General features: G+C 37.8%; 1 protein-coding gene across 1 annotated transcript; it reads right to left on the reverse strand.

The window, feature by feature from the left end:
- Nucleotides 1-762: 762 nt before the first annotated feature.
- On the reverse strand, nt 763-26,284 carry LOC143876144 (Chaperone DnaJ-domain superfamily protein). Its single transcript, XM_077377819.1, has 7 exons — nt 25,940-26,284; nt 18,875-18,916; nt 12,953-13,087; nt 8,727-8,968; nt 7,737-7,773; nt 1,407-1,464; nt 763-1,271 (listed from the first exon to the last, which is right to left on the reverse strand). The coding sequence occupies exons 1-7, from the start codon at nt 26,087-26,089 to the stop codon at nt 1,192-1,194; spliced, it is 744 nt and encodes a 247-aa protein (XP_077233934.1). The 5' UTR covers nt 26,090-26,284; the 3' UTR covers nt 763-1,191.
- Between the last annotated feature and the right edge of the window lie 557 nt (nt 26,285-26,841).

The raw sequence follows: 26,841 nt of genomic DNA on the forward strand, positions 1-26,841 counted from the left end.
CCTTTCCCGGATTGGCCTTGTATCTGATAGGGTAGCCTATATGAGTCACGCCCTTAGATGGGTTAGGCATATTGTGGGTATTCCCATCCCCATTTTCACACTTTGGAGAGATGAAATTGTAGGCATATATCTTTGCGAGAAAGGTAAGCCGTAATGGAGTATGACCCAATTTGTTCTCATTTGGGGTCTTTGGTTGGAACGGAGCAGAAGAACATTCGACAACAAAGATGATCAGTTTATAATATCTTTAGAGAAATCGAGGTCTGATCCTCCTTTGGGCCAGCTGTAGAATGGAGTTTAGAGGGCATTCTACTGTTGATCTAATAAGACAGATTCATGCCGTTAGTTAAGAAACACACCATAACATACTTACGAGCATTGGGCTGTTTTTGCATGTCTCTTCCTTCTGATCCTTACGAGCATTGAGCAGAGGTTTGTGCCATTCCCATGTGCCTTTAAGCTGTTTTCTTCTCATCATCGAGGTGACTCAGCTAGTGTTTAATAATGGATCAGACGAGGTTTCAGAAGAGTGATCCCATCAGAACTCTGAAGTGTGCTTGGGTGTAGTTAGTACTAGGATGAGTGATCCTGTGAATGACTCCTGTTGTGCCCGTCTCTCTTTGTTTTATCTTTCAAAAAGAAAAAAAAAATCCCATATCGTAAAATCTATTAGAATGTACTGCATCATGAGTCCACTCTTCTCTGATTCTATGAAATGAAAATCAGATTCTATTAAAAGAGAGGCGGAGAGATTTGTGTGTATATCCTTTGAAATTTTTATCATACCATTCACAGAAAAATCTATTTCTCAAAAATCCAAAAACAAAAATGACTAAAGTACCTTCTCCATGGTACATAATATGTTACAAGGACTGGGTTAGACATGCTTGGATGCATGTTTATCTTCTTCAAGTACATTTAAGAACGAACCATTTTTTGAATACTATTACAAACATCGTTAACAATTTCTACCAGCTCTTCTCCATCACCCCAATGAACATATATGGCAATCCACAATTCTGATAAGTCCTCTCTGAATCTCAAGTTTAAGAAATTGTCTTTCAAACACATTTTGTAGACAATCTTGAATAAATTACTATGAGGTGGAAACTGCCAGACTGAGTTGAAACTGATCGGCTTTTCAATACGGATTCTCAGAAAACACAGTATTTGGGTTTTATTTTCACCAGATTATGATTTCCTGTTCTTTCTTTCTAGTTTTATGGCTTCGTACGACGTCATAACCTCTTTGAACTTTGCCTCTGCAGCCACTGCAACAAAACACAAGCACTATAGTCAAATCAAATGAAGCAAGAAAGGCCAAGGGGATGATGCCACGTGGTGTGTTGAAAATGAGAAGGGCACTTTTGCTTCAAATTTTCCAACATATCTGAAGCAGAACTCACCTTTATTATCTTGGTTCTGGTCTGGGTGGTACTCCTTTGCTTTTGTTCTGAAAGCTGTCTGTAGAAGAGAAAATGCAAGATGTTTATTCAGATACAAAACTAAGGCCTTGTTATTTTCTTTGGAAATGGAAAAAGAGAAACAGATATATATCGAGGGAGAGCTGCGCAAGACAAAAGTATCTCTAACTGCTCCTTTCACCAAGTACTCAGTTACATCATTAGCACCCGTAAGCTCAACTCAACAAAGCCTTTGTCCCAAACTAGTTGGGGACGGCTAAATGAATCCTTTAGAAAAAATTCATGAAGAAGGTAAAAGGAATCTACCAGGCTCTAATCCTAGTTCTAGTTGGGTTCTTCTACGTGGATCATTTTCTCCCATTCTATCCTATCCAAGGTCATGTTCTCTATTATGTTCCTAGCTATCAAGTCTTTCCTCATTGTTTCTACCCAAGTTGTTTTCGGTCTGCCCCTACCTTTTTTTACTCCATCAATTTGGCACGAGTCGCCTCTTCTCACCGGAGCATCTAAAGGCCGACGTTGGATATGTCCAAATAATCTTAAGCGGTGCTCTCTCATCTTCCACCTTTTTATGAATGTCTTCATTTTTAATTCCATCTAACCTTGTGTGGCCGCACATCCATCTAAGCATTCGCATCTCCGCTACACTCATCTTATGCACATGCTGCTTCTTGGCGGCCCAACAGGCAAACATTCTGAGCCGTATAGCATGGCTGGCCTCACAACTGTCTTATTAAACTTTCCCTTCAACTTGGTAAGGATTCTACGGTCGCACAGAACTCCTGAGGCAAGCTTCCACTTCAACCAACCTGCTCTTATTCTATGGTTAACATCCTCTTCAATCTCTCCTTCCTTATGATAAAATGATAAAATCACATTGAAGGAACCCCTAAGCAAATGAGAAACTCACATTGAAGGAATCTGCATATGCTGATCACTTCAATAATCTCGTTTGCCATTCTCTGAGGATACTCACACTTTCTTCAAGTCCAAGTATGCCCATCTTGCTGCCTCAAATGCTCTCAATAATGCAGAAAAAAGATGTAACAGTAACTAAAAGTTTTGTTCTAACATGGGTTCTGCCAAGATCTATATGATAAAAGAGAAAGTAAAAATTAGGAGAAAACTATCTCAGAAAATAGCAATCGGTTGTGACGGAAAAGAAAATGAAGCGTATTATTGAACTAAAATTGTCACGGCTACCAATTGGTTGGCTGAAATTTAACTTTGATGGCAGCTCTATAGGAAACCCGGGACAGGTGGATATTGGGGATATTATTCGCGACTCAAATGGAAGACGAGTTATATCTTTTTCTGAACCTGCTGGAATTTGCGACGCGAATGAGGCGGACGTCAAAGTGTAACTTTGGGGGCTGAGATGGTATGCCAAGTCGGGGTGTGGCTCACTAGTGGTAGAATGGGACTTGTCTAATGTAATTGCCTGGGATAGCAATAAAACCGTGGCCCCCTCTGGAAGTTGCCCGAGATAATTAATGAGATAAGAGATCTGGTTTGAGAAATTGGACGCCAATTTCATCACAGGTGGAGATATGCTGATGAGGAAGCAGCTAGACCAGCAAAAGATGGGGTGGCCAAGGAAGGAGTGGAGGTCAACACTGGAAGCCAAGAGAAAGAGAGGATAGTTCTGTCATATTGAGTGCATAGGTGGGATTATTTGCAGCAACAAAAATCCGTTGCCCGCATATAATAGTACGAGTTGGAAGATTTCCAGCAATACACAAGGAAATTGGTGGTTGAAGGTTGGATTTCAGATTGAATAGCAGGTTGCATTCCCGTAGAGGCTACTCACAGAGTATTATCGGAAATGACAAACAGAGGATAGAGCTGATAATGGAGGATAGAGTGTTATCGGAAATAGTACGAGTTGCATTCCCCTAGAGTGTTATCGGAAATGACAAATAGAGGATAGAGCTTGCAGAGTTTCCTTGATAAACATAGCAGGTTTCCTTTGAAACGATAAGCTGATAATGGAGGTTGAGCACACTCTACAGCAAATCCATAATCCTATATTACTCGGCAGGGTGACCATATTTCCCTTGCATCAGAGTCGCTGTAATCTCTTCAAGGAGTAGGGTGATTGTGCTATAGGTTATGCAGTAGTTGCAGCCCACCAATCAGTTTGCCGAGGTGCCCGAGCAGTCCGCGATCCCAAGTGCTTAGCTTCAGCTGGAAGTCTCATCATCACAGGACATAAGATCAGTATTTCTGTTCAAAACAGATGGTTTGTATTGGTGGTGCTTGGTGGCAGCAAGAAATATATAGCCGCACAGAGTTTTTGTAACGGGGTGGATCTAGTGGATCTTAGAACTCAAAGGGTTGGGGACTTGGGGCTGTTGAGATGTATTTGCATTGGTGGGACATCCTGTCCCCGTTTGATGTAATCCAATCGCAGCATATAATAAAATTGTTAACTTAAAAAAAAATAGTTTTCTTTTGAAAGGTAACAATTATTAAAAAAACAGAAGTACACAAGCGGGGACAAGATGTCCCACTATAACATCTACATATTTAAAACTCAAATAAACTGCAGCAGTTGCAGAACATGACACACCGAGAGTCCCCTACCTGTGTTAAACAACCAATTGTAATACAATTATAATTCCCACCCAAATGTCTCAAAATAAGAGACATCCTTGGTATCACAACCCACCACATAATGACCCCCAAAACGTAAGCCCAGCTTGCTGGTTATTTGTAAAATCAGCAGGCACGGTTATCATCCCTTCCCTGCCTGCGCCTTCTTATGCTAATTCTTTTTGAAAGATAACAAAGTTTATTAATATGCCAAAAGCGGATTACAATTATGGGGATGAGACATCCCACTCGGGCAAGCCATGACAACCCAATCTGGATTAGGATATTACATTTGAAGAAAACAGCCCAGCTCCCTTAATTTTAACCTCATGACCCCTATAATTCCACAAAGAGCCCGATAGTGTCTCGCTTGGCTTATGCTGCCTAAACAAAATTGTTATCTATCGGGTGACTGAAGTTTACACCTTCGGGGCTGCTTCTGAATGAGTCAATTGGCTGAGAATTTCGTCTGTTTATCTAAAATCTGCAGCCCTTGCTGAAAATACCGCAGGGGTAAGAACTGAAACCAAAAAGCCTACAATATATTTTTTTTAGGGAAATGATAAATGCGCCCCTTTTCATTACTTCGGACACCCGGCTGCAGTATACGTGGCAATCAGGTTGGTTGAATCCTTCCCATGTGAAGTACATCAGCCCCTCTGCAGTCATAGATACACCACATCTGGGTGTCCCAAGTAATGAATAGGGGCTCATTTATCACTTCTATTTTTTTACCAGTCCCTTCATCCACTTCCACACACAATACCCTGCATACCCATTGACTAAAACCTTCATTCTAGCGACTCCCACTGGTCAGCATCTCATCTGCAGGGTAGCCAATACCACCCGCTGCCCAATTCCTCCCATTTTCTCTTACCTGAGTCCCTACAGTTCTAGCTGAGCCAATCTCCGACTGCATCCCATTAGTTCTTAGTGAATTCAGGACAAGTGGAATCATCATCTGCATTGCTACAGATCCCTGCCCTCTATTCCTACCTCAATGATTGAGGTAATGAATTCTGAATCCTCCTTTTCCGCCCTATCTTTTGACAACTTCTCCGCTTTATCAGCTGACCTTCTCTGGTGTTGGAATTGAGGTCCAATGACTTAAACGAGATCCCTTATCTATGTCATAAGGGATCTTAGCCCTTATCAGCATCTTCATTAGCCGAGCATCACATATGCTGAAACTTAAGAAGCAATCGACGCTACTAGATCTCAAATTTCCATGATGATGTTCACTAGAACCCATGGTCCAGCCTCTTTGCTACTTGCCCACGATATCACGTGACCAGTCGCCTTTAATGATCAATGACCCGGATCCGTGGGCGGCAAACCATCTCAAGCCCTCATATATAACTCCCGCTTATGCTTCATTAGAATCGCAAACACCGGCTAACCTGGAAAAAGATAATATCACTCGCCCGTTTGAATCTCAGAGTAGGCGTCTAATCCCCATCCGCCCCGGATTACCTTTTAAGCTTCTCTCGAAATTCAGTTTGACCCATGCAATAGGAGGTGAGCAGCATCTAGGCTTTATTTTTATTTCTTCTTTTTTTCGAACATCATCTCATTCCAATTTCTAAGAATCTAACTCGTGCTTTAACAAGGAGTTTCCTTCTCATTTCTACTCGCTGCTATGAGGTCAGTTTTGATATCAAGCAATATCCTTAGTCTCTCTTTTGATCTTTGCAAATAAGGTTGTTCCTTTCTTTCCATATGTGCCAAATCATCACGTACAACACCAACCGCCATAGAGATCGACTCCTCCACCGAAAGGCACACTCCACTCAAAAACTATTGTCTTGATGGATCATTAGCGCCCAAGCTAGGGCGAAGCTTTTATAATGTTCATCCATGAACAATGAGAGTGAGGACAATGAACTAAAAGATGCTCCAAACATTCATCATTCTCCTTGCAAAGTACACACCAACTAGCCATATGGACTTTCCCTCTTTTAAGACGGTCACATGTGTTGAATTTTTCTTACCACTGTTCATGAAAAGGCCACCACCCGAGGTGGAGCCGACGACTTCCACACCCTTGCACTACGAGATACTTCCATGTTCAACGAGGCCAACCTGTAAAAGAAACAACGAACCGAGAAGAGGATCTGTTGGGGTGCAGAATCTATACTCTAGGGTCTGAATCATTAGTACGAATAAAGACAGATTAGGCTAACGATCTTACAATCCTTTAGGCTACGCCTAAGATAAAGGCACAAGACCACATTCTCATCCTCCCTATCCATACAAGCACACACCATAACCTCCCTATTGGTGGCTAATAGGTATAGGCTCAGAAATGCATGGCACAACAAGGACTCACCTAGGCAAAAATTTACCTAGGAAATTGTCCCATCTCCTCTCCCCACTCTAAAACTCACCAAGAGATCATACAATGACTTGAACGCCGTGGCTGGTGCGAGTAATTATGATAGCAAATCTCCACGGATCAGTTCAGTTACTAAGGGCCCAAGGAATAACGAACACCGAGTCACCTTCCCCTTGAAAATTGTCACCATGGCTGGTTACAAGGATGTTTAAGCCTTCCATAATTTCTGCTTCATTAGAATTTGCAACACCAATGGGTCTAGAGAAGGATTTCACAATTTCTCCCTAGTGGTCTTTAACACCACCACCTATACTCACTGATCCAGGATATCCGTTTGAGCGCACGTCAAAGTTTAGCTTGAGCATATTAAGCAACTGAGGGTTCCATCTTGGCCAAGCTTTACTTTTAGAGCCTTTATCATTGACAACATATTGCCAACACTGAAGACTGTCGGTGACAGAGATGGACCAATTCTGATGCTCTGCTATGGCCCTTTAACAATACCAAATTTTATAGTCAAGACCATGGATTTAAATTTAATTTCGGATTTCGGTGGAGACCGACACCGAAATCACAAATACTCGAAATGGTATTTTATTTCGTCCGAAATTTCAGAATTTCAGTCGAAATTTCGTTTTCCCCCGAAATTTCACCAAAAAACCAGTTTTTTTAAATTAAATTAATATTTTACCGAAATTTTATATCGAATAAAATAGTGTTTTCCTGGTTTAGCCGGATTTCGGCCGAAATTTTGATTTCGGCGGGGTCCGAAACCGGTAGCGAAACCGAAATTTAAAACCATGGTCAAGACTAGCTCATCGACCTTCCAAGATATGGCCATTTTGTTCATTCCAATCTCTCCATGCAATAACGAAGGGAGTCAAGTTCCACATACTTCTTCTACCTTTCCTTTTCTCGTCTTTGATTTTCCAGCTACTAAGAAGGTTAGACCAAGAGTTGGGGAACATCATCTAAAGATGCTATACCACACGTTATGGGCATACTCACAATAAATGAAGAGATGACAGGCCGTTTCTTCATTTTGCTTCCACATGTAGAAGGTACCAACAATATGAAGGAAGCAAAACAAGACCAACTTGTTGCATACAAATTAACTGCTAGTGAATTAAGATGAAGATCATCTTTGGAATCTAACGGACTCTAACATCAATGAGCAGTCTATGAATGGGAGAAAGCATAAGGATTAGTTGGCAGATTATCAAGCCATAAGGTTTCATCTCCTTTTATGACATTGTGCAAGAGGAAAAATGGAAGCATAAACAAATAGGAGGTTCAGAAAATTAGGTGGAAAATGGAAGCACAAACAATTAGGAGGTTCAGAAAATTACAAACTACAGTTGGAAGGATGAAAACTACAATACCTTAATTTCAGCCTCTGAATATGGTTTTCCTCGTGACCTATAGCAAGGGGCCAAAAGAATATATCAAAATTCAACAGCCATGACAACAAATATTTAAGGTAAAATAGCGTAAAGGTAAAACAACTAGTGTTACATTTTATTACTGCCTTCACATGGTTCCTAAACACAAATATAATCAAAGTTAAAATAAATCCAACATGATAAACAACAGCAATCAACAGCAAGTAAAGATAAAAAATTACATGCTTCTACAAAAGCAATAATAATGATGATAAATATCATAAATGCAGACATCTGAAGGCAAGGTACCCTATCAAAGAACAGATCCCAAAACAAATACCACAACAATAAATTAAAAGATAACCACATCTCATGGATGAGGTGTATGCTGTGAAACGCACCAGATACATCAAATTGAGGAAATGTATAAAATTCGTTATGCTTACTGAAATTTTTTTTTCTTTATTCTTTAATTTTTCAAACATGTTTTTCAATATGAAAAAGAAAGATACACATGAAGCTACATGAGCAGAACAAAAGGAGAAAAGCAAAATATTGGCCGATAGTTCGCCGCTCAATACAAGTTTGGCATCTTGTGCCAGACATAATTTTGGGCAAGTTCCTCCCTAATTTATGAATGCAAATATCAATAACTTCTACTTATTATCTGATTACAGCTGTTCATATATAATGGTTACCCTGCTAAATCTTGGTGTTTTGGTAGATATCGCTTGTATTACATTAGATAAAATATCAATAACTTCTACATATCAACGTGCAATCAAATTACATTAGATAAATTGTCCTCCACACATAATGTATCTGATAATTCTAAGATAAGAAATCGAGCAGGATGAGCATAAAGTTCTGCTTCATTCAAATATTTAATGCTGATAGGGCTGGAAAAAAATCTTGACCATCTCCCCCAATTCATTCCTAAACATGCTGTCAAGGAAAATATTATAGCGGTAAAATGGCACGTGATAGTACCTGTCAAGGCCTAAAACTGAGTAGTGATGCGACATTGAGTAGCTTCCACTTTCTCGAGGAGTTGCCCTGGAATTTGCTCTTTGATCTTTATAAGAAGTGTCAGTTTTCCAGTACCAATCCTCTCTCTGGAAGTGTTGATACTGATAGGCACCAGGATCATTTTCCCCCCTCCAACTCTCATAGCCCTTCCTATACTTATTTCTCTCTCTATTGAATACACTTTGCATTCGTCTTATACGCTCCTACAAAAAGTGAAAGTATCATGTCAATATAAAAATGAATAGAGGAAGACTTCAATTATGAGAAATATCCAAGCAAGGGACCACTCATCCAAGCATAATTTCAAGACTAAAACTTGTACAGATCCAGATAGAATTTGGAAGGCTGGGTTAAAAACTGAAAATACATGTGACAATAGAACATGTATGTCAGAAAGAAGTGATCTATTTTCCTTTTATTGTGTAAATTAGATGCCCATTTGGTAAAGCAGAATTTTAGATTCATGCCAGGAGATAGGGGTTAAAAACTTAAAATACATGCGACATTAGAAGATGTTTTAAGGTGTTTAGTGTGATTAGGAATAGATTTCCTTTGCGAAAACCTGTAATTTCTGGGTTCAACTCAGAAAACAAGTATAGGTGTTTGTTTAGAGTATGATTGTAATTCCTACATTGAATACAAGTAGATTGTAGGCAGGAGAAGAGGTAAGGGTTGTCTATGAATACAGGCTATGAGAGACTCGTAGCTCATTAATTCTTGGTTAATTAATTTCTGGTTTGTGTTGGAATTTTCAAAGCTAAGTCTCTTTAGTTTACCTCGTCTTCAGTTCCTACCATATTTACCGGAAGCTCCTTAGTTGGGTTGGAAACTCCCTTCAGAGGCTAAACTTTTCTCGCTTCCTAAATTTGCAGGAAGCCTACTTCTCCCACACTTCCTATTTAGGTGATTAGTTTTTCCTAAATGAGTGTTTTGCCTTTCAGTAATGTCAAAGGAGTGTAATAAAAACTTAAAACACTCCTTTTAAATATAATCTATAGGAATATTTAAAACATAAGAATTCATCATGTAAAACTTATGTGATTTTTTTTGAAACGGCAGGCTTTTTAAACTATAAATCACTAAAACTTCTAATTCTAATCACACATGCAGTCCTCTATAATTACTTGCAAGGTTATAAATATCGGTTTTGCTATGCACTTCTGCCGCCACAGAAATGGATAAATGTTAGTTTCAGTCATATATTTCAGTGAAAATCCTGTAAAATCACATAAGTTTATGAAAATGCATGCAAATGATTGAAATTTAGGATGGAACTTCAGGAAATGCTAGAATAAGCAAAAATAAACACTTAGAAACCAGCAAATAAGCAAGACAACCATCCATATTGGTTTAACAAGCTCAAAGATTTAATAGTGTGTGTTGGCGTATGTATGGAACAATAAGGTCCATTTTTTTTTTTTTGAATCGTAACGCGAATCCATTCATTAATTTCAAAAAGAAAGTACAATATAATAATATTAATTCAAATAATTTTCTAAAAATAATATTTAAAATAATTAATTTTCAAAATGAGAAAGTAATGGAACTCTATTAATCAGTAGAATGGGCAAGAATAACTCATATATAAAAAAATAGAAACTAACAAGCATGTGTAATAAGTTCTTTTATCGTTTTAACAAATTGTTAAAGAATTTTATAACAAAAAAAAAAATTAAAATGAAAAAAATTGACTCCATCAATCAGTAAATCGGGCAAGAAATCATATATAATAAAATTATAAGCTAACACGCATATATGATTAGTTTTTATTTGAAAATATAGTTTTCCATTTTTCAAAATCATAAATTCATGAAAAAAAACTGTCAAGATGTATGTTAGGAAGAAGAACAAGAAAGAGGAAGGAGAAAAATGACCCCAAGTATATATGATTGCTGGCATCAGCATGACATCATCCTGAAACATGATGACATTGGCAAGACGATCCACCCAGGCCAGAGGAAAGAGAAATCTCCCGACCCTGGCATTTTTTGGTGGGGATTTTTAAGTTTATCTTTTCAGGAATTTCTGCTGGAATTTTCAAAGCTAAGTATTAAGTCTTTTTAACTTACTTCCTCAGTCCGTACAGTTGGCTGTGCTCTTTCCCAATCTGAGGTTGGGATGACGCTGAAGCTCCCACATGGAATTAATTTCAGGTCGAAAATTTTGTGAATTTTCAAATTTAGTGGCTTGAAACTTTATTTCCGCCATGAGCAAGAAACATGCTTGCCTACCCCAACTAGTTTGGGACAAAGGCTTAGTTGAGTTGAGTTGAGTTGAGTTGAGTTGAGTTGAGCAAGAAACATGCTTAGGGTTGTACCTACTAGTTTATTTCTTTCTTGAAATTTTTGGTAGCTTGGATTTGCATGCTTGATACATGTTCCGCTATCGAACTTCCTGAATAATATATTCAGCAAGTTACTTAATTCCTAGGTGTTTTCCCAGCAGGGAGGTGACTAAATTATTTTCACAACCCTATTGGCATCGCTTCCCATCACCAAAATTAATTACTGGTCCCCAACTTGTTGGTAACCAAATGAACCCTGGTACCAACTACCAACTACAACTCTCAATCTGAACCACAATAATTCTATGAAAAGAATTGAACTTCCTACAAAATAGGTATGCAATGGCACTTAACACCATCAAGTATTCTCCATCACATATTCAGTCTGTAAATTGCTCTGTGACATTACTTGTCCCAAAGTCACTTTCTGAAGCAACAATGTCAGTGCATGCGAAAAACCAGTCTAAAATTACTTGTCCCAAAAACTGATCGTACCAATCCTTCTTTCCCAACAGCGAGGTTACACTTGCTTTTTGGAGGGTAGCCTTTCAATCATCATTTCGATTTGCCCCTCAACAAATAGATAGACAAGTCCTAAGGGATTGGTGCCTGTTACTCAACGGGGGATTTAGACATACACATTAGCAACTCACTGGTCAATCACATTTGAAATTCCGTTTGAAGTCCTATTTGCATCACTTCCCATCACCTTAATTAATGACCAGTCTAACTTGTAGGAAACCAAATGAAAACAGACACCAACTACAAACGGGGACGAAGCAAGTGAACACTCCTTCTCGGGTTTCAGATCCTTTAATGCTTAGGAAAAAAATCATTCAGTGGAGAGTGCTTCTTTTATCACCATGGTCTCATCTACATCATGTTGCATGAACCAGTGGGGATTTGCCCATACCATTTGTGATGTATGTAGAGACCCGTATGTATCTTTCTTTTGTATCTTGACTCTTGAGAAGAACCAAAGTTTGTTGATTCTGTTACTGGAGAGGGTGTTGAAAAGCCAGCTTTGGCTATCGGGCAAACTCTGCCACTTTTGTAGTTTTTTTTTCTTTTCATTCCATTAATAGTGTTTGGCTCTTTGGAGCCAATCATAAAATAAAAGGGTATTTAATATCATTACAATGAACTTTCTCTGTCCTTATACAGTGTAAATCCTACAGAACAACTCCTTTTGGTAAAAAAAAAACAGCTGAAAGGAAGGAAGGGAAAGCCTTGGAAAAGTAGAAATTAAGCCATTCAGGGTCAGAAGTGCCTCAAAACCATGACATCTTGGTGACTGAGCTCCATCTCAAATAAGAATTTACACGAGTTACTGCAGGAACATCAAACTAACATGCATTTTCTCCATATAAAGTCCAACGGGATATCTCTTGAGACTCCGAACTCCTAAAACTTCCATGAATTTGAGAAATCAAATGACTTCTTAGCTAAACCAGCACGAGAAAGTACAATGTTTAGGCTAGAAATATGATCCATAAAAATTTGCCTTCATGGATCATGTGTTGCAAATGATCCAGGCAATTTCATAATAAATATTATTCGGAAAAATGAAAACTCAAGGAAATGCAGATATGCAGCATCTATAATATTTTGTAGCTAGGTGTTCATTGTTTTGAAGAAAGCAAGCTAAAATGTTTCTGAACTGCATGATAACTACTGAGAATAAAATTTTCTAAAATATTGAGTTGAAAAATACACTATTGTATCAATCTCGTAAAATGGTTTCACTAAATTTATTTGTCCAAAACATTGCTTGACACAGTAACTAATCATGATCCTTCAAAATAAGACAAGTTAGATTACCTAGCATTCAACAAAACAAACAGATAAGTATGAACAAAAGGAACAAGAAAGTAAGGAAAGGAAAGCAATCTGATTATCTGACCACTCTCTCCATTTCTTCTTCATACTCCTCTTGCATTCGACGATTGTATTTCTTCCATGCTTCCTCCTGGAAACTTGAACGATTTGAGCTACTGGTGGCACTCCGCCATGATGAATATGATTGTGACCTGTTCAGCTTTCATAGCGGAATTGAAACAAACGTCATCAATTAAACAGTTCTGCTAAATGTATAAAGGAACTTAAAAGGCATGGTTTTAAATTTCGATTTCGGTACTCGTTTCGGACCCCACCAAAATTGAAATTTCGAAATTTTGGCCGAAATCCAGCTAAACAATAAAAACATTATTTTATTTGATACGAAATTTCGACTCGGTAGTCAAAATTTCAGTAATTTCAGTCTAAATTTTGGAAAAATATTTAATTAATTTAAAAAATACAGGTTTTTGGGTGAAATTTCGGAATTTCGGATGAAATTTCGAGACGAAATACAATACCATTTCCGGTTTGTGACGTTTTGGTGTCGGTCCCGACTGAAACCTGAAATTTCGGTCAGTCCGTAATTTCGGATTTCGGTCGAAATTTAAAACCATGCTTAAAAGTCATCTTCATATATGGTTGTCACTAAGGAATCACATCCAATAATACCACAATGAGCCAACAATGTTATTTTCTATAACTTTGAAGAGAAACATACACGTTTCTAGATAATGATGGAAAGTAAATATTTCACTACACTGATTTATGAATAATTTTTATCATCTAAGTTTCCTGTGGTTTCCAAACAAAAAAAAAATACAAAATTTTTCATTCTACGTAAGAAGCCTTTATCCAAATAAGCATCAATAAAAAAAATAAAAAAAGAAGAAGCTAAAGTAGGCATAGGCTTACTATTTTTGCATCACTATGGAAGGTTTACTTAGCCACTACTCCCAGTGAACACCCAAGCCGTAACTCCAAAAACACGTGACCAAAAAGAAGCGGCTAAAGTTCTAATTGTTAAAACAGATAAACTCTTACACCTGCCATTTGTATATGTACTTCATGCAGTTTGATAATACATTCCCAAATGAACATCAGTGCATGGGAATAAAGCCTGATGTGAAATTTTATTGCATAAATTTGATTTTATAAAAATTTCGTCAAAGACAGCATCAAAAGTACTAGATTTACAAGTACAAACTGGGTAATGTGTTCTAACAGACGAAAGCCAAGGTTACTAAAATTTAGGACAGGAAGATTAGGCCCTGTTCGTTTAAGATTATTCCAACCGATTGTGAGTGCCTAACCGATTATCAGTCCCAAAATTACGTTTAAATTTGGGTCCAATAATCGGTTTGGCACTCACAATTGGTTGGCATAATACAAATGTGGCCTTGGTAGGGGGCTTTGATCATAATCGCCTCACTTGCATGTTGAATTTGACAAGGGATTTAACATTGACAATTCAGTAATTTTTAGCAGTAACTAGTAACAAAATTTAATCAACAAGAAGGTTATATAGCCCAAGACCTTGTGAAAAACATAGCCACATGACATATGAAGAACCAGTGAGAAAATGTGCAGAAAGGTGAACTGAATAACTCAATCAAATTGGTCACACTTTACATTACACTTTGCTTTAGTTGAAAATAAGTATTTATGGTCCAAGCTAAGAACAAACGTATGATTGGTTGGTAGGTGTAGTACTTGTCAATGTTTCCAAAGATACTAGATTAAAACACAGGTCTCAACACACCATTACCAGGCACCATGAGAAGAAGCTGGCATGTATTCGGTTTTAGGATTGCAAAGGATAGAAAGAGGCAACAATTACACTTTCGTTGTTCTTGAGAGATTTTTTTAAATGGCTCACTTCATATCGTGCAGAAGAACAATGATGCTACTAAGGTAGCTATCTTTAGGTCAAAGAAATGGTTATGTTACATAGAATCCCCAGGACAATTTGATCGGGTCAATAAGCAATTCTTAAGTTGGCCACATCAGGTGGCACCATGCTTACATCAGCAAGTAGCACCATAAGTCACAACTTTGCAGAAAGGGTTATAAGAATGATCACTTTTGATTTCGATATCAAAGAGATTTTTAATTAAGTTTTAGATGAGCAATTGATGGGTTTCTGAAAGTGGCGATCATGGAAACCTATGGACTACTAAAGAGTTGTAGATGTAGAGTACTGAAGAGAAGAAAATATGAGAGAAGTTCCCAAAGGATGATTTTCATTCAAATAATAGGTCAACCATCAACCGGTCTATCTATAGAGTACAATGAATACATGTGATGTTAAAAAATTACCCTTACAATCTGAGTATCTGACAACCCTCTCAAGCCAATATACTTCCTTGAAGATAGCTTGCTGACTGAAACTGATGATGATTTCCTGCAACTGCTTTTGTAAACATATCTACTTGATCAAGAGTGGAGATGTATCACCCCTCTATTTTCCATGCACAAACTAATGACCAAATTTATTGTGTGTGTTGTCCGTGTATGAAAAAACAGGATTCAGGCCCAATTTAATAGCACTTTGATTGTCACGGTGTAGGACAAATGGATGTAGAGGAAGTCTTAGCTTATGAAATAAATAGAGAATCCATGTCAATTTATGGTGTGTTCGGCAACTATTCTTTTACGGGATTTTCCCCTTTTTTAGGGGTGGAGAATGACGAAACCCAAAAAAATCTCAAAAATCTTGTTCGGCTGCGTGACCCACTAAGGTCCGTTTCCAAAATTTCCGCTACTTTTTCGACTAAAAAATTGGATTCCTTGAAGCGATAAATAACCGTTTCTAAAGTTTCTCATCACTCTGTTTTCGCCCAATTCTTTAGGCGAAAGTGAGAAGTGTTGCTGAACATGCCCTTAAGTTTAATGGCAGCCATTGGTCTATATTTTGCCTCCTATTTTCTGTTCTGAAAAAGGTACTCCTTTCATTTTCTTGTGATCACTTTCATTTTGTTCTTTGATCTTAAGGGTCTTTCATTTTCCCTAGTCTTTTCGTCCTATTTCATTCATTCTCAATAAAATCCCTAATCAATCCTTCATTTATAACCAAATCTACCTTTTCTTCTTCCTTTTGTTTTATTTTTCTTCCTTTTCATCATTCTTCATCTAGTTTAAATTGATGGTTCAAAACCCTATTTTTGAAGCTTTCACTCTTCATTTATATTCTTCTTCTATTCATTCCTCATGTAGACTTTCACTCTTCATTTATATTCTTCTTCAATTCATTCCTCATGTAGACTCAATATTTCGCTTTGAATCTCAAAACCCTAGAGATCCCCATTTTGAAGATTCTACGTTCCAAACCGTTCCCTCTCAATAGTTTCATCCTTTTAACATTGTCTTCTTTGCCAACATACAACCAACTTTAACTTAGAAGCATTTTAACATAATTTTAAGTGAGGCTCACATTAGCATGGCCCGCTGAAGTTAGGCGCACATTAGCATCCCAAATTTAAGATAGGATGTTTTAGCACCTTTTTGCAACTTACCCTCAGTAGTTTCATCCTTTTAACATTGTCTTCTTTGCCAACATACAACCAACTTTAAGTTAGATGCATTTTAACATAATTTTAAGTGAGGCTCACATTAGCATGGCTCGCTGAAGTTAGACACGCATTAGCATCCCAAATTTAAGATAGGCTTGTTTTAGCACCTTTTTGCAACTCACCCATATCTCCTTCAACTAAACGCCCAATACCCTTTTTTCCTTCAAGAAAACACTGAAACCCTTGCCCCTCTCTTCATTAGTCATTACCTTTAGTCGTTAATCATAAACAACCACCCCTCCTTTTCTCCTTTGGATGTTGCCATGTCATACCAAAACCCAATGGGGACTGCAATTGACTTCAACCACCAACCAAGAGTCGCAAGGAACAACCTAGTGAACTATCAAATCATGGATGTGCTTGTCCTTCACAGAAGTAGAAATTTCCATTGCATCTGCCTTGTGTGAACTCGAAGAAGCTTTTCTCCTACCACACATCAGCAAGTCGTAGTCTCCTATCCACAATAAGTTCAATAGAAGACAAAAGTCAAAAATTTGCCTTTGTCTCCACCTTTATCACATTCTCAAGCACAACCAACATTTTTTCATCCTGAGAAATAAACTCTATGGTTAGCATTCCACATACCTAACTGCAAAAAATGGCTCTTGTCAGAAGCTTCCCAACATCTCTTAGCCATCTGGGTTGGCGGGTTGCTTCGTAATGAAAGTGGTGGAGTTGTGTGGGCCTACTCTGACCCTTTGGGAAGATGTGATGCCTCGGAGGCAGAAGTGATGGCGGCGTATCATGGTATTAAGCGATTAGATAGTGAGTGTTTGGATAATACCATTGTGGAGGGTGATTCCCTCAATGTGATTCGATGGTTGAAAAGAGCAGTGTTGCCTCCTTGGAGATTTTTATCCTTTTTTGATGAAATTGAGGATCTAATATCGGGTTTGTCTGTTACCTTCGATCACGTGGGGAGGAGTGCTGATGGGGAGGCGGATGGGTTGACCGTTTGGAGTTAGAGTGGTTCGATTTTCTCCCTCCGTAGTAGATCATGCTGTTTTCGTTTTTTTTTTTTTTTTTGTTATTTTGTTTCTTTGTTCTTTTTCTTTCCGTGTAATTTTGGGTGCGGTCCATCTCGGTCCCCTTCCCTTTCATAATATACTTCTGCCATTTCAAAAAAAAAAAAAAATTCTCTTAGCCATCTACCTCAGCACTTGGTTCTCTGACCATTAAGGTTTGAGGATGCCTACTGCACAACTCCGGAGGAAGCTTGTCCTTCTCTTAGATGCCTTCTCATCGAGTCAACGTTTAGCTTGCCCTCAACCACCTTCTTCCAAACTTCATCCAACGGCCAATCATCACCACCTCCCTAGCCAACCTCTTAGGCCTAGGCTCCTTACAATTAACCTCGATCTCTCCTCAGAAACTTCCAAAGTGTTGAACTCGTTAAAGATAATCCAAATTCCATCACTTATTCTTACTTGCATAATTTACTCTTTTATGCTTTATGTGGTACAAATCGAGTCAAAACACTTCAAGTACAATGGAGCCTACTAGTTCTTTGATCCCTAACATCGTTCTACTTCTTACACTTGTGCCTCTAAGGCCATCATCAATGACTAAAATTTGTTATTTGTTCTAACTGAAAATTTAACCATCTAAGGAATAGAGCGTAGGATGAGTCATATAAAACATTGGAAAACCATAGTCAGTTATAGATAGCCAGTACAGTATTCCAGAGTGATCTGAAACAATGGTACAATCAATCATCACATCAGCAGAGAAATTTAGGCGGACTATTGGGATTTTCAAGTTCACAGTAAGATTGATCCTATTTAGAGGTATGTTCAAGTAAAGATAGACTATTTTGTTCGTTTAGTAAATTACCTTTTTGATAGGTTAGAGTAAGTCTTTTAGGAACATCATATTCTTTGGGGCAAGATTTTGGTTTATTATGGTGCTCCTTTTCTTATTGATCATCGAGAGTTAAAGGTAAAGAAGACGGACATCTGGCATATTTTGTTTGGTGGATTATCCTTTCTTTTTCTCTTACTTTGTCATCTGCTCAGAAATTTTCCCTACAATTTTTCTTGGTTTTGATCACACAGTAGGACAAACAATCATTACCTATCATTCATCCATTTCAACCTGGAAATAAGAAATTCATCAATGGGACTCATTTTTTTTAGATAGTTACATTAAGGTATTCTAAGAAAGCTAGTAAGCGGTAGATAAAAATACTTGGCTTCTCAGTAGTAATGCCCTTATGTGGCACTTGCTATAATCCTAAATAATATGTAATGAACTAATCTCCTGCATTTAGTTTGCCCTGCCAATCAGGAGAGAAGGATTTCCACATAACAATTATAGAAGACATCAAGCATGAAATTGTAATGGGATGGAAATGATAGTTAATACAAATGGAAGAATAGCCCATATAACTAAAAGCCAATAACGAAAAACATGTATACCTGAGTGTAAAACCAGTCAAACGTCCTGCGCAAGTGTCCAACCTGCCAGGTCACTCTAACCATCATACACAAGCCACCAACAGTAATGTACATCCACACCATTCAAAAAGAATAGTAACGTACAACAACAAACATGTTTAGCTTTTACGAAAAGAAAAAGAAAATGAAACAAAACAAAATAAATATGCAACTAGAAAGCTTAGGTAGAGTTGCATTGAGAACACTCACAGTCAGCCACAGATTCTCTGTCAAGCAAAATAAATGTTAAGGAAAAATGACATTTCCCGTAAAAAACTTAAATACTTAAGGTGTGTTCGGATGTACACCCAAACTGCAATTTTGATGCAATTTGGGCCTTTTCAAATTAAAGCTTACAGAAACTACAATATGACAAGGCTCAAGTTGCAAGTATTTTATGGCCAAATGCACCCTAAGGTAGTCAAAAAGCAGTTAGTACTAAAATTCAGGTCAGTGCTTGGATTTAACCTTTTAGGCTAATGCGGGTGACAGGGAAAGAGGACCCTTGGACTCATCACCTTGGGTTATGTGAACCCTGAGAGATATCAATGAACTATATAACGGAGGATAAGCCCCCCTCTCATTATACTTTTCTTATTCTGTGAGTTGTCATCTGAAATTCGGTTGAAACTGAGGGGCCGTTTGGATACGCGGATTTTAGAATCCAGGTTTTAGTTTGAAAACAGTATAAAAGAGGGTTTATGATCAAGCTGTTGTATGCTGTCCTGACAGCGTTTCTTGGATTTTAAGTAAGAAATCTAGGTTTTAGAAATCTCTCCCGCATCCTGAGATTTCTAAAAGCTGGAAACATGGGATGATCTGCTACTCTCTTGCTGACGGAAAGAAGGGCGAGAAATAAAAAAACGATAGCTCGTCCACTTCTTCTCTTTTCTCTCATCTACAATTTTGAAGAAATCCGGATTCTAAAATCCGCGTATCCAAACAGCCCCTGAAGATCTTTTCTTTTCCTTGCACAATTTAGTTGCATGTTTGTATTATAAATTTTGGAAGTTCAGAATCAGTCTCATCAAGTAAATTCGTGCACCTGATTTTAACAACTAGGAGAGAAATACTTTAATGAAATTGTGTGATCAGAGGCCTAAAGAAAAGCTACTCATTCTCATCCAGAATGTACATGAAAATTATCTATTATTAGCATCTCTCAAAAATAATCCCAAGGAAAACGAGTCAAATGAGGTTGGAGCAAATGGATACAAAGTCAGTGAAACAATTAAATTAAATTTGCTGACATGTATTCCAAATAGTAAGCAAACAGGTTCACAAGCTTGTGCAATCTAAACAAAAAGAAACTGATAAACTACACTAGGAAAATGATGGTCTTTCTGTCGTGAAATCAACTGGATTAATAATAATAGAAACGCCCATCTGGATAGAATCAATGGGATGTCTTCTTGATTACAGGTTGCCATTTTCCAACAATATCAAAGGAAATATATGTTTTTGGTTACGTCTAGAATCCTCCAAAGCTTCCATAGCGTAAACAAACCTGAACAAATATGAGCAAGGATGTCACTCTTATACAAGTGAATAAAGATACCAATACCTGCAGGTATGAGATTTTCGCACACAACCATGGTTTTAAATTTCCACCGAAACCAACATGAAACGACCGAAAGGGTTCTGTTTCTATCCCCACCAAAACGATATTTATATAAAATGTATACAGCACATTTCACATGCAATTCATATAAATATAATTATGTAATCTATGCTAATGTAGTATACCACTAATGCACTTATGATTTTGGATTCAATAAATAAGTGGTTACATGTCTTCCTCCTGTAAAGGAATAGGAAGCTCCATCTGCTGCTAGGTCCAGGAATGGCGCCAGGCGAGGGCGCTGCTATGCCCCACTGAATTATATGTGAAATGCGGAATATACTGAATTATCCGACATGGTGCGATAGAGCATATCACTAGGTATTTGATGTTATTAAACCACTATGGATGGCTGTCCTGCTTATGTGTTGGTTTCTAAGTGTGTATTAGGGACACGAAACTGATATAGGAAACATCAAAGGGAAAGGGATGGGTGCCTGATTTTTGGTTGAGGGAAAATAGGGTGGCTGAATGGGTATAAATTGGGATGTTGACTAGGGTTTAATGAAAGGATTATTTGCCTTCTTTTCTTATTGTCGAAATTGTCTTTCTGAGGTTAAATTTGTCCATAGTGATAAAAATTCTACTGTAGATCTTATAACGTTAATTTCCTTATTTTAGAGTTTATCTAAACTGAAGGGGGTCCTTTCCCCATTGGTAGTAAAACACCGAAGTGCATTTAATGAGATTTGTATAGCGAGAATAAGTATGAAATAGAAAATAGGAGAAGAAAAAGATTAATAAGATGAGTGAAATCAAAGCAATCACATATAAATTTAGCCATTTAGGTATTCTCACCTAGGGATGCAATCACACCTAGCATAAGCACAAAAAACTATAGAAGTCTCCAATCAACAATAATTACACTAACAAAAAGATAGCTTATATAGGTTGTTGGCTGGGTCCTTTAGTGTAACCCTAATTTTACTGAAATTACAGAAATATCCCTAACCTGAAGAATTAAAGAAAACTCAAGGCAACTAAGTCAAGCAATAAAACTAATTGAAGTAGATACACAAACTACTCCTCTTCAAAAAACAATCCATCATCCAAGTTCCCACACGGGGCCCACATCATCATAATGGTGACAAAATATGATTAGAGACTTCGAATTAAGCCTGTGGGACCTCCTTTGATAGGTCTTCAAAGGCTGAATCTGATTCTCATCATGGGATGTGGACACTGTTGATTAAAATGACTCCCAATCCTATAGAGACAATAATGCATGATATGTACTTGTAGCACCTCTAATATGTTTGCTTCCCACAAGTGTTTGATGAAATAGTTGCCAAAATATTAAAAATGATAGGCAATTTTCAAGGGTCTTTGGTGACAAGTTCCCCGCCATTGTCTATTTGGAAAACGTCTTGATTACTCTTTATTTCATGTGCCTAGTTGGGTTTTGCTTTGTCCATCTTCCTCCTCATGAATGGGTTAAGTTTTCTCCTCTCGCAGTTGACTTCGTTTTTTTAGGAAATGGAGATGGCCAAAAAGGTTTCGTTATAATCCTGGAAACAACATATGCATATCTCTCGTGGCATTATTTTTTCTAGAAAATGTTTATTATCGTGACCTTTCAACTTCTTCTACTTCCATTATTTCATACTAATCATCTTTTCATGGCAATGGTACTTGTGTTCCCTCTAAGCTTGATAATCCTCATATGTCACAACCGATAATCACTTATCAAAGGAAGAGAAAGCGATAAGCTCTTCCAACTGCACCTGCACCAGATCTTTACCGTTACAAGGCATTACTTCATTTTTCCCTATTTTAGATTTTGGTTGATCAGATTTGTGCACTTTACATCATTCTAGTCAAACCTCTAACCCTCCTAGTCGTCTTGGTTTTCCTCATCATGCCTTTTCTGTTAACTTTCATAATCGCTCCATTCCTTCTACCTATAAGGAAGAGGCAAAGAAGGATTGTTGGGAAAAGGCTATGGGTGAAGAGCTTTAGACTAGTGTTTTAAAAGGCGGATGCGGGTCAAAACACGGCTAAAGAAAATCCTAGTCGACTCGCCACGACGTGGTAAAGTACTCGGTCGACGTAGATGAGTACTCGGTTGACACGGTCATAACTCGGGAGAGTCAAGGGAGTTTTTATTGACTTTGTAGGGCAAAAGGAGGAAAGCGGCGGCAAAATGCGGAACGCGGCCAAGGATAAAGTGAATCGAATCGGGGGAGTCTATGATGACACGGGGAAGTTTTAAAACTATGCTTTTGACAAGATCTGGTTTGGTTTCCTTCGGATGCATCACTGATTGGAAGCAAATAGGTCTATTATATCAAACATAAGTATGATGGAAGCTTAGATAGATATAAAGAATGTTTGGTTGCTCATGGATAAAAATAGGAGCATGGATTGATTATGAGAAGATATTTGTTCCTATGGCCAAGATAACTATTGTTCATGCTTTCATCGCCACTGCCTCTACACGTCATAGTACATTCCTTTAGATAGAAGTAAAGCATCATGTACTTCTACATAAAAATCTCCAAGAGATGGTCTATATGGCTCCTCCTCTTCAAACTATCACTAATGAGTTGGATTAATAAGTCTCTTCATGGAATGAAACAAGCACCTCACTCGTGGTTTGACAAGTTTATGGCAGTTATAGTGGACAATGGATTTCAGCAAAGTGCCTTTGATTATTCTCTCTTTATAAAAGTAGTCGAGCAGGAATCACCATCATACTTATGTATGTTGATGATACCATCATCTCAAGGGATGATTTGGGCGGTATTGATTAGCTGAAGTCTTAGCTTCAGTTTACGTTTGTTGGACTTGAGACCACAGATATAACTTTTTGGATCAAAGGTATCTCACTCAGATAGAGGTATATTAGTCAATTAGAATAAATATACCCAGGATTTGATATCTCCTGAACATCTTAGGGATGTGAAGTATCGCCAGTCAGATGGTACATCAATTCTAGACCTCATTTTCTATCGTTGCCTAGTGGAGAGTTTGATTGATTTGACGATAGCGAGACCAGACATTTCCTATTCTCTTCAGATTGTGAGTCAATTTGTTTTCACTCCTCATTCGTCTCACCAAACAAGTCTGCATCGTATAATAAGATACATGGGACATTAGAAAGGGTCTCCTCTTTCCATCGTCATCCTCATTTGGTCTGGTTGATTATGCTAATGTTGACTGGGCAAGGTGTCCAAATACTAGTCGCTCCACTACAGAATGGTGTGTGTTCCTTGGAGATTCTTTGATATCGTGGAAGTGCAAGAAACATGATGTGGTCTCCAAGTCCTCAGTTGAAGCAGAGTACGGTCCATGTATGTAGCACCCACTGAGGTTGTGTGGCTTCGTTCACTTCACTCCAAGTTTGGTATCACTCTTCCTTCATCTACACCACTTCCTGAAGACAATAAGAGTGCTATTTAGATTCCCACTACTCTATCCTTTCAAGAGCCGAAGAAGCATATCGAATTTGATTGACACAAATCGATCAACATCACTTCAAAGGTTGATTACAGTTCTACCTGTTTGGTCTATACATCATTTAGCAGATATCTTCACCAAGGTGATGAGTTGAACTCGACATAATTTTTTTATTCAACAATTGATGCTTTATGGCAATTTGAGGGCAAGTATGGAGGGTACTTGTATATGCGACTTATATATAATATATTATGGTGTATATAAGTCATGGGGTTTGAGTGGGATTTCTTTGAATATAACTTATATCCAACCATTCAAAAAAATATAAATAACTTATATGCACATGTGCAAGAGTGTATTATATAAAGGAGAGGAGCCAAGTGTGAGACATAACTTTAACTTCTCATTCCTCAAAGAATTCATGTGGTTTGCCTTCGGGTTTTTTTCTTTCTTTCTCATCTCTTCTTCTCTACTTACTTCAAATGTGACACTTGCTCAGAGGGTGAAAATTTTCACACACTGTCTAGTATTGTCTAGTATTTGCAGTGATGAGATTAAAGCATAGTTTTAAAACTCCCCAGCATCTGCATCAACTCCCCCGAGTCGACTCCCTTTTACCTTGGCCGCGTTCCACGTTGCACTGCATCCGCGTTCTACGTTTTGCCCTACAGAGTCAATAAAAACTCCTTTGACTCTTCCGAATTATGACCGCGTCAACCGAGTACTCAGCCGTGTCAACCGAGTATTCGCCCACATCGTGCCGAGGCCACGTTCCGTGCCGCACCCGCGTTTTTAAGCAATCATTAAAGCTCACATCTGAACATCATATTAGAATGTTGTTTCATAGATTTTTGCACAGCCTCCATTCTACTTACAACTTTGGTCTATTCCATTTAATGCTTCAGCACATTAAGTATTTAAACACTAACCTTAATATCACCAAAAAAACCAACAAGCCTCTGATACATATTTCAGAGATCAGTGTAGCATACAAGACATGCAAATCATGTGCACATGAGCATGCTAAGGAAGGCATAGAAATACAGTGGATACTTGTCTTACACCTTTCCCTATGAAGAGAGAATGCCAAAAAAAGACAGCTACACCCAATAATCAAATGGAATATAAACAATGCTTATGACAAAACCTTAACACTATCTAGGACTCATTTTGCCCTTAAATCAAGTTGCCTCAAACATATATAGTAAAAGAATTTGGTTTCTAATGGTTGATGCAACGCAAAATGAAGACAGGCCTCTAATTTCAATATCGATATAATATAATCTGCAGAAAGCACATTAGAAATACAAGAGACCTTGTTCAAATTATAACTAAATAAGGTTATGCTATATAAACTCCTAACTAACAAACCCCAAAAAAAAAAAAAAAAAACATAAGTGAGAAAACGAATAAAGCACTCCAATTTCAATATCAAAACCGTGTAATCCAAAACAAGCAAGCTAGAATAAACAAACCCAAATCAGAAAACAGAAAAAGAAAAAAAAAGTAACAAAAAAGAATAAAGAACTCCAACTTCGAATTCGAACTCGCACAATGCCCTAAAATCTACTAGCAAGTGCATGATTAAGGTACCCTAGTTAATGGGTTTTGGTGAAATTTTTGAATGGCCAAATGCCCTAAAATCCATTAGCAAGTTCATAATTAAGGTACCCTAGTTAATGGGTTTTGGTTGAAATTTTTGAATGGCCAAATGCCCTAAAATCCCTTAGCAAGTTCATAATTACGGTACCCTAGTTAATGGGGTTTGGTGAAATTTTTAAATGGCCGAGTGCCCTAAAATCCATTAGCAAGTGCATAATTAAGGTACCCAAGTTAATGGGTCTTGGTGAAATTTTTGAATGGCCAAATGCCCTAAAATCCATTAGCAAGTGCATAATTAAGGTACCCTAGTTAATGGGTTTTGGCGAAATTTTTAAATAGAAAATTCAAGGGAATTCAAGTAAAAAATAAAAAAGAACAGAAAAGGAATAATTAATCAAATAAGAAAAATAAAGTAAAATAGATACCGCAAATGTGGTGGCTGTGGCGCCCACCAAACCGAACAAAAGAATTCCCCATAGCTTCATCCCATCTTCTTCTTCTCGGACGCTTTTCTTAGGCCAGTTAGGGTTAGGGTTAGGGTTGTTCTGGTCATCCCTGTTCTTATCGGAGGTCATAGTCAATGATTCCTAACCAGAGCCCAGAAAAAGACAAAAAATTGAAAGAAAAGTAGCATGCTTTGATCTCTCTGTTTGGTGTTGGAATTTTTCTGATTCAAGAGAATCAAAGAACGTAATCAGCCTCTCCAAACGCCTCAAAATTGGGTTTTTGCTCAACTCATATAAATTTTCTGCTCTGTGACAGGGGAAATAAACTAGAAAATCCCAATTATATTTGGCGAATATCGAATTTACACATTTACCCCTCTCAGAAAAAACACCCTCACTTTATCTCCTTGGCCCCGCGGTAATCAGATGACTCTTGACCGTTGATCAGGAAAGGAAAAAAATTTCTACTTATCAGAGGGACCTTGATTTTATCATAATATTCCTCTAAATTAAGATAACTGGAAGTTCTAACCAATAAGAATCCCGGCGAATCTTAAAAAGGCCTTATAGAAATTACTTGTTTTTCAAGACCCGTTATAAGTTTTATTAATATACGTTCTTATCAGAGTTGCCAGAGCGGGAATCGAAAGCGAGAATCGAAGGCTCCCGGGGAAAAATCCTACTCAAAGTTGCCAGAGCGGGAATCAAAACGGGAATCGAAGGCTCCCAAGGAAGAATTCTGCTTCCTTGGCTCTGATCTCCAGTTCATAATAGATCTAGTTACATTCTATTGTTTTTGGCTTCCGAAGTTACGCTCATCAACTAGTACTATAACGATGTGAACCCGTAGGAGTATTTCATCGAATTGGTTAGATATAAAA

Source organism: Tasmannia lanceolata, unplaced genomic scaffold, assembly GCF_043159265.1.
Source record: "Tasmannia lanceolata isolate RefF3 unplaced genomic scaffold, GAP_Taslan_0.1 ptg000004l, whole genome shotgun sequence".
In the NCBI taxonomy this organism is placed as follows: domain Eukaryota; kingdom Viridiplantae; phylum Streptophyta; class Magnoliopsida; order Canellales; family Winteraceae; genus Tasmannia; species Tasmannia lanceolata.